This window comes from Pipra filicauda, unplaced genomic scaffold (genome assembly GCF_003945595.2).
Source record: "Pipra filicauda isolate LSUMZ 115617 unplaced genomic scaffold, ASM394559v2 scaffold208_size1342795_pilon, whole genome shotgun sequence".
NCBI lineage: Eukaryota > Metazoa > Chordata > Aves > Passeriformes > Pipridae > Pipra > Pipra filicauda.
Window position 1 is genome coordinate 759,859 of NW_024104319.1, and position 14,053 is coordinate 773,911.

At 42.3% G+C, this 14,053-nt stretch overlaps 1 protein-coding gene across 1 annotated transcript in view; it reads left to right on the plus strand.

Annotated features, from left to right (window-relative positions):
* Positions 1-14,053, plus strand: part of CPLX1 (complexin 1) — a 111,974-nt gene that overhangs the window by 60,769 nt on the left and 37,152 nt on the right. The window contains exon 3 of the mRNA XM_027745194.2: positions 6,874-7,049. Coding sequence (XP_027600995.1) covers positions 6,874-7,049 — 176 coding nt within the window. The remainder of the gene's footprint in view (positions 1-6,873; positions 7,050-14,053) is intronic.

The following is a 14,053-nucleotide window of genomic DNA, read 5'->3' on the forward strand; positions in this document are numbered from 1 at the left end:
ACTGGTGATTGCTTTTGCTTCCAGCTTTTTGCTTTTCCCTCCTGCTGCCTTGTAGCAGGATTTAACTGGCAGGAGTTAGGTGAAAGGAAACTCGGGAACCTGCCTGTTGTGTGTGTTGGTCTCAGGGGCAAAGATACCTCCTCCAGGCCCCTCCTTACACAGCTACAGGATCTTGAGGACTCATGACCTGGTACTCTTCTGCAGTGGACACAGGCATCAGAGTGGGATGGAGAAGGGAGAATGCTCCTTCAAGGTACCTGTTTATGCCTGTTTATACTTTATGCCTGTGTGAGGGAAAACATAACTTCTGCCTTTGGAGGGATCTGGGCCAGCAGGGTGATGAGCTGGGTTTGTCTGATGGTGTGACCCCAGCTCAAGGCACGTTTTTGGGGCAGGCTGATCCGGACACACTGGCCCTGCTTACATGACCTTTACATCATCAGATGTTTGTAGTTGCAGGTGTGCTACTTAATTACATATGCACACTGAAGTAAAGCTTTGTGTAACAACGCTGTAATATAAATTATGTTTGAAATACTGCAGAAAAATTCTGTTATTTAGCCAGTTTTCTGGTTTCATCTTCAGTAAGACCTGCTCAGGTGAACTCACTACACTTCTGGACAATCTATTTTCAGTCAATGGGATTATTGCTTTTATGAGTGACTGAAGTAATAGCTTATCTTAAGGACCTGTGTGTCTTCACACAGTGACAGAAGGGCTTCACTGATTTTTGAGTGTTGTAGAATGATGGGGAAACTGACCTCATACAGAATGTGAGTTGTGTTTAAGTGTGGAACTGAAACTAGGTTTCTCTCTGCCGCAAAACCTTACCCACCTCAGGTCAGAGAGAGTCTTATAACCTTCCCCCAGCTTCTGTCTTTGCACATTTGTATTATACATTTGTCTCAGTCGTCTCATCATGTACCACCATCTTGTAGTTCTCAACATGAAAAGATGTCATCTTATGATATTAATAGCTATTTAGCACAAAGTACACCTACGTATCAGAATATAATTGTTCATACTCCTTCTAGGCTTCATGAAAGGTCACAGAGCAGAAAGAGAATGAATGAAGGTCCATCAGGGAATGTTAATGATTTCAGCTAGGAAGTGTGCCTTTTTTTTTTTTTAACAGCAGAGAAGGCTTGCAAGCTAATGAATGAATTGAACATTTCACAGCTCAGAGATATTAACTGTACTAAATAAAATGTGCGTGGCGCAGTAAGAGATAAGAACACTGACTCTGATGCATATAAATGAGATAGAACTGACCGGCCATCAAGAGTGTTTGACATCTTTCAGAAATTGATTATAAAATGCGGTACCTGCTTCAACCTGAAAAAAACACCTATAGGGTCATTCTCAATATTAGCCCAGTGGTGGTTTCTAGTTTGTCATGAAATGGAAATTGAGATCTCCTCAGTGCATGGCTGGTTTGGGTAAACCTCTCACTGCTTCCTCTGAAACCTGTAATTGAGAGTGGGAGCTTCTGCAACATCCTCTGAGATCTGTGCGTACCCATACACAGACATTTTGAAAGACAGGTATGGGGTGCTATGTTTTTACAATGAGATTTGTGCAAAGGAAATTCTTTTGATTTCACTTGATTACCTTACCCGAAGCAACAGTGTGTGCAAATTTCCATCATCCCTTGCTTAATTAAGAATGCCTAAATTGTTCATATCTTTTTCTCTGTAAGTCATCCTTAGAAATTCTAATACTGTAACTTTTGCAACTTTGCCTGCCCTATTTAGGAGATTTGGTTTTTTTAACAAGTAGCAAAGTCAACACTGTTCCTGCAAGTTAATTCTGTGAGTTTATGTTTTCTCTGTGAAAGCTGGATTGATGTCAGTCAGCTATTGAAGGGTTAGGTTGTAGCTGGTGGTACTCCTGCAACAGAGGTCAGGCAGTTTAAGAATTTACTTTTTTTCAGTTTAGATGCAGGACCTGTTTAAGTATGTGCTCTTCACCATTTTCCTTGCAAAATTCACTTCAGTCTCTTTCAGATACCATTTAAACCAGTTACTTGAGAGGTCTCACAGGGTCACACGATATATGAGGTTGGCAGTCATCTACAGGGGTTATCTAGTCCAATCTCATTCTCAAGCAGAGTTACTCAGGTAACTCAGTTACTCAGGTTGCTCAGGGCTGTGACCTATGAAGTTTTAAATATTTCTACAGATGGAGACTCCACAGACACTTTCTTCAACTCAATTTGCTTTTTCTTATTTTTTAGTTGTATTCCTTGTGTTTCAGTTTGCACTTATGATCCTTTCTGTCACTGGGCACCAGTGAGAAGAGTCTGACTCCCTCTTTATTCATTCCCTTTCGTTGGGTGTTTGTGCATACTGCTGAGACCTCCACTGAACCATCTCTTCTCCAGCTTAAGCAGTCCCAGCTCTCTCAGCCTCTCCTTATACCCAAGATCCTTGAGTCTCCTCTTCAGGGCTGCCTCACTTCTTTGCTGTCTCACTCCAATAGTCCATCTCTCTCGTATCTTGAAGTCCAGAACTGGGCACATCACTCCAAATTTGGTCTTACCAAGGCTGAGTAGATGGGAAGAATCCTTCAACCTTCTGACAACAGTGCTCCTACTGCAGCCCAGAAGGCCGTTGACCCTCTCTGTTGCAAGGACGCATCGTGGGCTCATGGTCAGCTTGTTGTCCACCAGGACACCAAGGCCTTTACTGTAAAACTGCTTTCCAGACAGGTGACCTGCTTTTCAGCTATTTCACTGGGAAACGTCTCCCATATGTACCTGAAAAACTGTATTACTGTTTTTCAGATGGCTGGTGACAACTTAAACCGGCAAAACTCACATGAAACTGTATGTTGTAACACCTAGCCAGCAACCACGCAGCTGCTTGCTCACTCCCCCAGCAGCTAGAAAATGTGTGGGTTGAGATAAAGGCAGTTTAATAGGGAAAGCAAAAGCCATACATTCAAGCAAAGCAAAACAAGGAATTAATTCACTACTTCCCGTGGGCCAGCAGGTGTTCAGCCAGCTCCAGGAGAGCAGGGCCCCATGGTTACTTGGAAAGACCATCACTCCAAACATCCTACCCCACCTTCCTCCTTCTTCCCCCCACTTTATATACTGAGCATGATGTCATATGGTCTGGAATATCCCTTTGGTCATCTGGGGTCAGCTGTCCCAGCTGTGTCTCCTCCCAGTTTCCAGTTCACTCCCAACCTCCTTGCCAGTGTGTCTCTATGAAAAGCAGAAAAGGCCTTGGCTCTGTATAGGCACTGCTCAGCAGTAATAAAAATTATTTTTTCAGCACTGTGTTCAGCACATATCCAAAACACAGCCTGTTACTAGTCACTGTGAAGAAAATTAACTCTACCTCAGCCAAACCAGCCCATCATATCTGAGTGCCCTCACAGTATTTGGTTTAACACCTGATTGTCTAGCTATTTAGCCCATATAGGTCAAGGACAGGACTATTACTTTGAAATAACTGCCATGCCACTTGTCTTCTAAACACGCCACCTCTGGGATACTTTCCCTTATGGAAGTTTTTTTATCCTTTGCGGACAGGGCTGTTTATTGTGGCCAGAACGGTGACAGCACGTGTTGTCCTGGAGCTTTAACCATTTCTGGTTTCTTCCTGTAGCCTTGTCTAGAGATGTTAAAAATAATGTTGATTGAAACTCCTCACTGACTAGTGGTTACTGTGGCAGTCTCTATTTTCTCTTTATGTCAAGGTAGATGTCATGGCTGGGTTGTGAAAGAAGACAAAAAGACCTAGGCTTATCATATGAACAGATTCAGTGTGTGTGTCCTTCCCCTCTGTTTCCCTGAAAGCTTCAAAAGTAGGCTTGAGGACAGAACAACTTCTCTTTCCTTCTGCTTGTGCCTGTAACAGCAGCACCTCAGTTGAATGTAGATCAATTCTCTCGAGCATTCAGTGCTGAGCTGCTAAGAACAGAAGCTATTATTCAGACAATGTTTACAACAAGGTCTGAAGTTTAGGATGAAGAACAAATGAGATGGAAAAAAAGCTTTTCTTCACCAGAAGTAACAAAAGGGACCTTAGTTGAAGTGTAGTGTAACAGTTTTGTTCTCATAGTACATTTCTTTACAATCAGATAACAGTGATACCACAGTGAGGCATTTTGCAAATTTACAAAGTGACTTTGAAATCAGAGGTGAATTAAGAGAGCCTGTGAGGACCCTGAAACTGCATTCTTGTTGTTCTCAGTGTCCTGTGTGCTGAATAACTGCAAAATCAATGCTAAAGTATTTAAAATCTTCTTCTTGCCTAAGAGATAAAAGAAAGTTATGCAATTTTGTTTCTTACATGATGAGCTGAGCTGACATTATAACTTAATGATAGCCTAGAATTAGTGCTTAGAGGGAAAAAATAGTCTCTTTCTGCTGCTGAATTCTGTTTCCTAAGTAACTAGTGTATTATACTGTCTGAGAAGCTCTAGGTGGAGAGAAGTTAAAAGAGATAAACTTGATCGATTATTGAACCCAAATCAGTTCCACTGATCATCAGTGGAAAAAATCTGTTCAAGGGGGTCCAGAAATTAACAGTGTTAGTGGCACTGGTGATCAATGATGTATACACAGTAAGGCTGCTTAGAGAGATTCCTGCAGTAGGAATGTGTGACCCAACTAGGCTGCATTTCCTTTGCATTTGCTATGAAATTTTGTCTTTCTTGTCTTGCAATTTCAGTTAGCCTTCCTTGCGTTACAGGAAAGAAATCACCAGATGGTCTGAGTAAATTTGCCCTCCCTATGCAAGAGTTCCTGTACTACTCTGACCTTGCAAAGAAGGATGCAAAATTTTAGTAGAGGAAGACTGACGGTAGATAGGGACCGTGAGTATTCCAGGTGGGGTTTGTTTGGGGTCCCTGGGTGTCCTTCTGTTTTTAGTGACGGATTTCCCAACAGTGGAAGTGTCAACAGGCTTTGTGGTTCAGCTAGCTGAATGGAGACAGTCATGTTTGCTGTTGTTATTTCTCACCTGACAAAAAAAACCCTGTGTATAATGGCCTGATCTTGTGAGGCTTAGTTTCCCCATGCTTCTCTGTGGGAGATGTAAAGGGGACATTTCTCTGTCACATTTTGGGGGGTTTGAGGGTTGTTTTTGATTCAGGGTTTGCTTTCAGTTTAGAACTCTGGGAAAACATCTGACCTGGAAAAGAAATGTGGAGAGAAAAAGGAATTGCTTACCTCTTAAAAAGTTCTTTGGTGTTTATTAGAGGCAATAGTTAATCTGATAACTGCCATAACTCAGTTGTTTAGAGCCTGGTGCTAATAACATTAAAGTTACGGGTTCAATCCCTGTATGGGCCACTGACTTAAGAGCTGGACTGAATGATGATCACCTTGTGGGTCCCTTCCAACTCAGAATATTTCTGTGATTCTGTGATTACTGGGGCAATTCAGGAGGAATCATTCTGACAGGTTGCAGATGTTTCTGCCTTTAAGGACCAAGGGTTTGGCATCATTATCCCGAGAACTGATGTGGAAAGCAAAAACAAACACAGTCCTCCAAACAGAGTTGACATACCAAAGAGGTAATTTATAGGGGAGACATAAGGGGTTGTGAAAACCTGTGATAATGCAAACAAACAATTATTTGGAAGGACTTTGATGGTGTCTCCTTCCAGCCTAAGCCTTTGTAAGACGAGAGATGATAAATATGGATACACGTATGTGCCTGTGACTGTGCGCTACAACAAAGCTGTCTGAGATTAATTCAGTTAAGTCTCAGCCAGCAGTGAGCCAATCTGGAGGTGTCCTGACTCAGCAAATAAGGACAGCAACTAACCAGCCACCTCCAGCGTTTTTCCAGGGTGAAGGAAACTATTTTAGTAAATGATGCAGAGTGTTTTCCTGCTCCAGGCAAGGTACAAGGCAGCTTCCAAAGGACATGTGTCTTTACTTCATCCATGTAACCAGGCTTGATCCTGCTGCAACCCTCTGGTGCTCTGATGATGCAGTATCACAATACATGCTTTCCCCTTTCCCCAGCATCTGCTTTCCTGCCCAGCTGAATGATTGACAGTGATTTGCTAATAGAAGTGTCTCTGAAATACAGGGTGAATGGGTTTATGCAGCCCTGTAGGGACAGGAGGGCATGCAGGAAGTCACCTCTGAATGGCTGTGCAAGGGCTTTGTATAACAGCAAAAAGCTGTCTCAGGAACACACAGGGTTTGAAAATTTGGGACCAATGTGTATTCAGGGCTAGAAAAAGGACAAGGCAGAGCCAGGATCTTACTTACATACTAAGCATTAGAGGTGATGGTGTCCAAGGGCAGATAAGAGACAAGCAGAGATGCTGCTTCTTTCTGATCCACAGTAAGAGCCTAGAATTCGTCAACAACTCTGAATGTTTGTTAGTGCTGTGTGGTCCTATTTACCATGGGGTGTGTAATTTCTGACAACCATTAAGGCTGTGATTACTCATCCCTGCAATCAAGATTTCAAATTCCTTTCCTAGCCCTGGTGTCATTTCATTCTGGAGGTATTACCTACCTATTAAATTAAAGACCCTTCAAAATCAATCTTCAGCCACTTGACTGAACTGATGAAGTGAAAACATTGTGTAGGCAGCTTGTCCCCTTCAGGACTGCAAACCAACTATGCTGCCATCATGCAAGTCTACAGATGTAGTCTCTTCCTTTTGCTGCGGTGCTTCTCATGCCAGTGCTGGGTAACTCATCTGGTCAGGCTGAGTGCTTTGCCCACCTCCTGCCTCCGGGGGGGAGTGTGCTGCCTCCTCAGTGAAAGGTGAAACCTTTCCAGATGCAGAGCGAGTGAAAGATGGTCCTGAGTGTGGGGAAGGAGAAAGCTGGCATCATGGTGGTTTTCACTGCATTCTAACAAGGCTTATTTTCTTTTGTGCTTTCTCCAGGGGCTACCAAAGACATGGGAAAGATGCTGGGTGGAGATGAGGAGAAAGACCCAGATGCTGCCAAGAAAGAAGAGGAACGACAGGAAGCCCTCAGGCAACAAGAGGAAGAGAGGAAAGCCAAATATGCCAAGATGGAGGCTGAAAGAGAAGTTATGAGACAAGGGATTCGAGACAAGGTAGGTGTCTGACTTTCAGCACACGCTGGTCAAATCAATGCCCAGTGGAGAACAGCTGTTTTCAGATGATTTGTGACTAGTTTCCTGAACACCTGAATAGAGCCAGGTAATTACTTTGCCACACCGAACTTTCTAATCATGTGCATTATTCCTTATGCCTGCACTGGGCCAAACTTCCAACCCAATCCTCATGATTAAGGATGGAAACCCGAGTAGGGATGAATTTCTCTGGTGGCATAGTGAATTTTGGAAAGAGTTACTGAGAATAGTTCTGCACATAAGGAATTTGGGATTATGCTTCTAAGAAAAGAAAGGACTTGGAGGTAATTGTCTACCTGTGACTCTGCCAGAGAAAGGTATTCATATGATTATTTAAAGGAGGGTGCTAGTTACAAGACAGCCAGATGCAGAAGCTCTACCTGGTCAAAATTTGTTGTTTTATAATCAGAGAACCATAGAATGGTTTGGGTTGGAAGGAATTTTAAAGATTATCTAGTTCCAAGACCTCTGCCATTGGCAGGGATGCCATTCACTAGATCAGGTTGCTTAGGACACCATCTGACCTGACCTTGAACATTTCCAGAGATGGGGCATCTGCAGCTTCCCTGAGCAACCTGTTCCAGTACCTCGCTGACCTCTGAGGAAAGAGCTTCTTCCTAATAGCTAGTCTAAACCCATTCTCTTTGAGTTTAAAACCATTACCCTTGTCCTGTCACTACTTGCCTGTATAAAAATTTCCTGTCCTCTCTTTTTATAAGTCCCCTTAAGGTACCGAAGTTTGCAATGAGGTCTCCCCAGAGCCTTCTCTTCTCCAGGCTGAAAAACCCCAGGAATAATGTATTTAATCAATATATATCTAGAAAGTTTAGTATACTAATATAAGCATATAAATGTGTGCATAATATGTTTAATATATGTTATAGGTGGAACTGTTTCTAAGCAATTAGAGACATTACTTCATCCTGACAAAGAGATGGATTTGATTATATCCAAGCAATTCATGAGGGTGAAAGAAAAAGTAATGAATTTCTGAGTTGCAGGCAAATGAGCTAATGCCCTGTTTTTCCACTGGTCACTATCTCTTCTGCCAGACCATTGAAGTGTTCCCAGAGGTAGATGGGGGTTGCATTTTTCTTGCTGCTGGGCAAACTACTGTAAAAGCATTTAAAAAGTCTGAGATGCCCTCTGTTATAATTTCAAGGTGGTCACATTCATGAGTAGGATGTAGCCTGAGCTTCAGTCAAGCATCCAGCCAGTGGGTATTTCCCTGTGATACTGGCAACTATCTAGACTTTGCCAAATTGGCTGAGTACTGGGTGGCAAAGTCTCTTGGAAATGCATTGAATCCTTGAGCAATATGGGAAGGAGTTGGGTCTGCAGAGAGAGAGACCAAGAATACTTGGAGGAACATTATCTGGCCTCAGTGAAGGCTCTGGACTGCAGCTTTTCTAATGGTGTGGTGGGCTACCTTTGAGATTAGCATCAGAAGGTCCTGCTTTGGGCAGGACACCAGGATCGTGAAAACAGAGGGGCTTGGTTTCCTATGGTTTTCTTTCTCCTGTGAGTGATCCAGGTAGCATGTATTTGAAAAATGAAGGTGTTTTCTGCAGAATCAGAAAAGATGAATAAGGCTGTAGAAAGGAGCTGTATTTTTCTTTTTCTTTTTCTTTTTTTTTTTTTTTTTTTTTTTTTTTTTTTTTTTTTTATGTTTGAGAATTCATGAAAGAGACATTACTTCATCCTGACAAAGAGATGGATTTGATTATATCCAAGGCTCTGTCTTCAAGTACTGTCGATTGGTGGCTGGAAATACAAAACAAATGTTGAAAGAATCAAATAGTTGGATTATTTCCTCCATTACTTGATTATTTAGAAATTACCTTAATTTCTTTGCCAACTCCAGTGAAAGCAAAAATGTATAAAAGGAGAAAACTGAAACAGAAGTTTTGTCTAGTATGTATACATACACAAGTTGTTTTTAACAGGTATGGATTAAATCCAGGGCACTTGAAGTTTTAGACAGCTCCATGATGATATTTCCTCATTTCTCACAAGAAAGAGTGAGAAATGAGCAATTAAGTTGAGTGAATGAGTAGGAACAGATTATTTACACAGAATACAGGTTTGAAAGTGCATGTCCTAGGTCATGAACCCACAGTCACAAAGTTAGTCCTTTAGTGCAGCTGCAGGATGTTGGGGAAACAAGCCATGAAATCGCATTTTCATCAATTAGTTAATAACGTTCTAGGTGAGGCTGACAGAAGGAACAGACTGATGATGTTTGCTGTTTTTGACTTTTTGCCTTGGCTTTCCAACAAATGTGATGAATGCACTCTCTTGTTTAGGGCTTCAGGAAATGTGGGAGCTATGGCAAGCTTGAAAGGAATAATGACAAATGCCATTTGCTTGTGTTACATTAAGCTTGTGTTAACTTCTGGTTTTAAATCCAGTCTGTTAAATTGAGACGCATATGCCCTTAGCCCAGCATGGCAGCTGGGCACAGAAATGACTTAAGGAAAGAATAGTATAAATTATGCAGAAATCAGATATTTTTTCAGTAAAAAATATGCTGCACTCTCATTTGGAAATAAATTTTTAAGACTGATATTTGGACATGACATTTAGAAATAACTGGACTAACAGTTGTCTAAGCTTCTACCCAGTGTAGTCCGGCACCTGATAGTGAAAATGGACTGAAAGAATGTAAAGAATGTAACTGGGGTACACTCCAGCTTCCTCCTACCCCAAGAGATGTGTATGCAGCTTGCCTTCTGATCTGATCTGTTCTTGGTCTTAACATTAATGCCTCACAGATCTTCTGGGCCCTATTATAGCTGTCTCTGGGAAGAGATGCCACACTTGACCAACACAGGCAAGAGTGCCAAGAGGCCTTCAGTGCCCCTGTGTCTGGTAGGTGATGCTCTGGATAGCTAATATCCCCTTTACCTTGCTAATACCAAGTACTATCAGCTTGCCATGCTGCAGCAGCTCTTGTTTCCACGGCTCTTGGGTGGAATATGGCCTTCCATAAACAGATGAGCTTGTTTGTGTCTGTGCACACCTGCGTACCTCAGCTAATTATTTTCTTCATGTAATAATCTGTACTTAGTTATTTACATAATTAATTATTTCCACCACTGTTGCAGAACCTAGTCCCGAGGAAGCCCTAGTCCATGTTTTGTTATTAACACTCTACCTGTCTTGGCTGTTAATGAGACAGTGTCCGTAGGCTGGCTTCCTGAAAACCTCACACATGTTTAGGCAGTCAGCATTGCTGAACCCATGCTGAAAAGTAGCAAAAGGTCTGGGCTATCCTCACAATGATGTGTTTAAACCAAAATGATGTAAGCTTGGTCCTCTGTCCAAATGTCTTGACTTCAAGACAGAATTTAGGTTTGAATTTAGTCCATGCTTGAGATGGAGCATGAGCTTCTTCAGTGGTTCAGTTCTCAGAGTAAAATGGGGAAATATCTCTGGCCCATCATGTCTTTGTCCAGCCTTATGTGCTGGTCATGTGCTATGCAGCACATGGTTTTGGTTTATGTGCTACAAAGCAGAAAATTAGTTATATTAATAAGGATTTTTGTGCTTGTATTATTAAGGATTCATGTTCTATATAAAGCAGAAGTTTAGTTATATTGACAGAAATTCCCATCCTTCAACTGAAGCATGAAATCTGCATGAAAAGTATGGAAAGGTGTCAAATGGAAAATTCTAATGCTGGAAGAATTAAGGTTGCCTCTACAGTTGTAATTGACTTTGTTGGGTGCTGTGTAAAGATTGTGGCACAGTGCATGATTATATGTTTATGCTTCTGGGAACCTCAGCTCTCCATTGCAGAAGACAAAGTCAACTGTTTTCTTAATAAGCAGATGCTTAGTATTTCATCTCTGTCATGCCTTACAGCGTGTGTTTTCAAGCTCATATACTATTAGTGTTGAAATTCTGAGGGCAATACAATGAATTTCCTCATTTGGGAGTTTAATTCTCAGTTGCTATTATTTTTATGCATATACTCCCATAATATACTCCTGGAAAAGCTGGTAGCCCATGGCTTGGACAAGTGTACCCTCTCCTGGATTAGGAGCTGGCTGGAGGGTCGGGCCCAGAGAGTGCTGGTGAATGGAGCTGCATCCAGCTGGCAGCCTGTCACCAGTGGTGTTCCCCAGGGGTCTGTGTTGGGTCCAGTCCTGTTTAACATCTTTATTGATGATTTAGATGAGGGGATTGAGTCCATCATCAGCAAATTTGCTGATGACACCAAATTGGGAGGGAGTGTCGACCTGCTGGAAGGCAGGAGGGCTCTGCAGAGGGATCTGGATAGACTTGAGAGATGGGCTGATTCCAATGGGATGAAGTTCAATAAAGCCAAGTGCCGGGTCCTGCACTTTGGCCACAACAACCCCCTGCAGCGCTACAGGCTGGGCACAGAGTGGCTGGAAAGCAGCCAGGCAGAAAGGGACCTGGGGGTACTAATTGACAGGAAGCTCAACATGAGCCAACAGTGTGCCCAGGTGGCCAAGAAGGCCAATGGGATCTTGTCCTGTATCAAAAATAGCGTGGCCAGCAGGAGCAGGGAAGTGATCCTTCCCCTGTACTCTGCGTTGGTGAGGCCACACCTTGAGTATTGTGTTCAGTTCTGGGCCCCTCAGTTCAGAAAGGATATTGAGGTGCTGGAGCGGGTCCAGAGAAGAGCAACAAGGCTGGTGAAGGGACTGGAGCATAAGTCCTATGGGGAGAGGCTGAGGGAGCTGGGGTTGTTTAGCCTGGAGAAGAGGAGGCTCAGAGGTGACCTCATCACCGTCTATAACTACCTGAAGGGAAGTTCTAGCCAGGTGGGGGTTGGTCTCTTCTCTCAGGCACTCAGCAATAGGACAAGGGGGCACGGGCTTAAGCTCCGCCAGGGGAAATTTAAGTTGGATATCAGGAGAAAATTCTTTACAGAGAGAGTAATCAGGCATTGGAATGGGCTGCCCAGAGAGGTGGTGGATTCACCATCCCTGGAGATTTTTAAACGCAGATTGGACGTGGCACTGAGTGCCATGATCTAGTAAATGGACTGGATTTGGACCAAGGGTTGGACTCGATGATCTCGGAGGTCTTTTCCAACCCAATCGATTCTATGATTCTATGATTCTATATTCTATTGAGTTTATCCCAAGCATGGATTCCTCTGACATTTATCAGGGTGGAGGATAGAGTTTTGTTTAGTGTTTTGTGTTTCCAAGGTATAAAAGCAGAAGGGTCATTATGTGAATAAAGCTTTGATGGCAGGAGAATGTTAGCAACTTATTGCATCAGTGATCCTCAGTGACACAGTAAGAAATGCTCAGGACTTCTTGTCCTTTTGCATGCAATAGGGAATGGTGAAATCTGGGTTTAGTGTTTGTTCCTGCAGGCAGCATATCACACAGCAGGAGAATGTGCAGTCCTTGTTCTGTTTAAGTGTATGTCCTTCTGTCTCTGGATGTGAGCCACTAATTCTTCCTATTTTTCTTATTGTGCCATTAAGTGCTCTCAGTGATTAGGCAGTAAGATTCTCTGCAGTATTTGGAATTGTCCATAGAATCATAGAATGGTTTGGATTGGAAGGGGCCTTAAAGATCATCCAGTTCCAACTGCCTCTGCCACGGACAGGGACACTTTCTGCTAGATCAGATTGCTCAAAGCCCCATCCAATCTGGACCTGAATACTGCCAAGGATGTGGCATCCACACCTTCTATGGGCAGCCTGCTTCAGTGCCTCAACACCCTCACAGTAAAGAATTTCTACCTTATATCTAATCTAAACCTGCTCTCTTTCCATTTAAAGACATTCCCAGTTGTCCTGTCAGTCTAGGCCCTTATAAATATTTTGTAGCCCCTTTAGGTACAGGAAGGCTGCTCTAAGTCTCCCTGGAGCCTTCTCTTCTCCAGGCTGAAGAACCCCAAACCTCTCAGCCTGTTTTTGTAGGAGAGGTGCTTCAGCACTCATTTCATCCTTGTGACCCTCCTCTGGACTCGCTCCAACAGGTCAATGTCCTCATGTTGGAGTCCCCAGAGCTGAACACAGTACACTGTGTCCCAGAAAACCATGAAAAATATTCAGTTCTTTGTGGGTATTTAAGACTTGTAATTTTCTGGTCTTCCATGCCTTAAGGTGGATGGTGTTGGAATTTGCTTCTAAGAAAGTAAGAACATTTGGGTTGCTGGCAACGGGAGCAGTCCTAAGCTAATGTCTTTATCTTCTCCAGTGGGAAAATGTTCTCATAATGAGCCTTTTTTTTAAAATCTGATTGCTGAACTTACTTTTAGAACTAAATCGCTCAGACCAAAATGCAGTCAGGATTTATAGTTGCAGCCCTAGATTCTTATGTGAGATAATCAGCATGCAACATAATATAATTATTTAATTTTAATATTTCATTTGCATATTTCCTTATGTAACTGGTGCACAGCTGTTAAAATCCTGTCGTAGGGCAGGAGAGATAGCAAAATGTGAATTGGCTCTGTTCCTCAGCAATATCAGACCTTTGAAATTAAATTCCAAGCTCAGGAGCGCAAGCTTAGGTTTGGTAAAACTTTGTTGCTATAGAATAGCTTCCCACTGTTAGCTAAACATTCTTGTTTCATTCTTGTATACCTTCAGATGCAGATATTGCCAAGGGCTTTAAAAATCCCTGTACAATGGATTGAAATTTCACTGCCTTAAAATGCAATTTTGATGGTGCAGTTTTTCCTCATGAGGAAGAAATATACAGTACATTTTTCATTGGAGACTATCGACAGCTGAAAAAAAAGTACTGAAATTGTATTATTTGCATGCCACAATGTGAAAGATCTCAAAGAAAATGTTTTCCTCAGCAATGAATCATGTTCTCTAATTCAAAAGATAAAATTCATGTCTCAATGAACACAAAGATTCTGTCTGATCTCTTCCAATTTAAATAATTGATATTAAACCAGTGATGTGAGTTTTTGTCCAGCACTTGTGATCTAACGAAGATGTGGCTACTGTTCAGTGT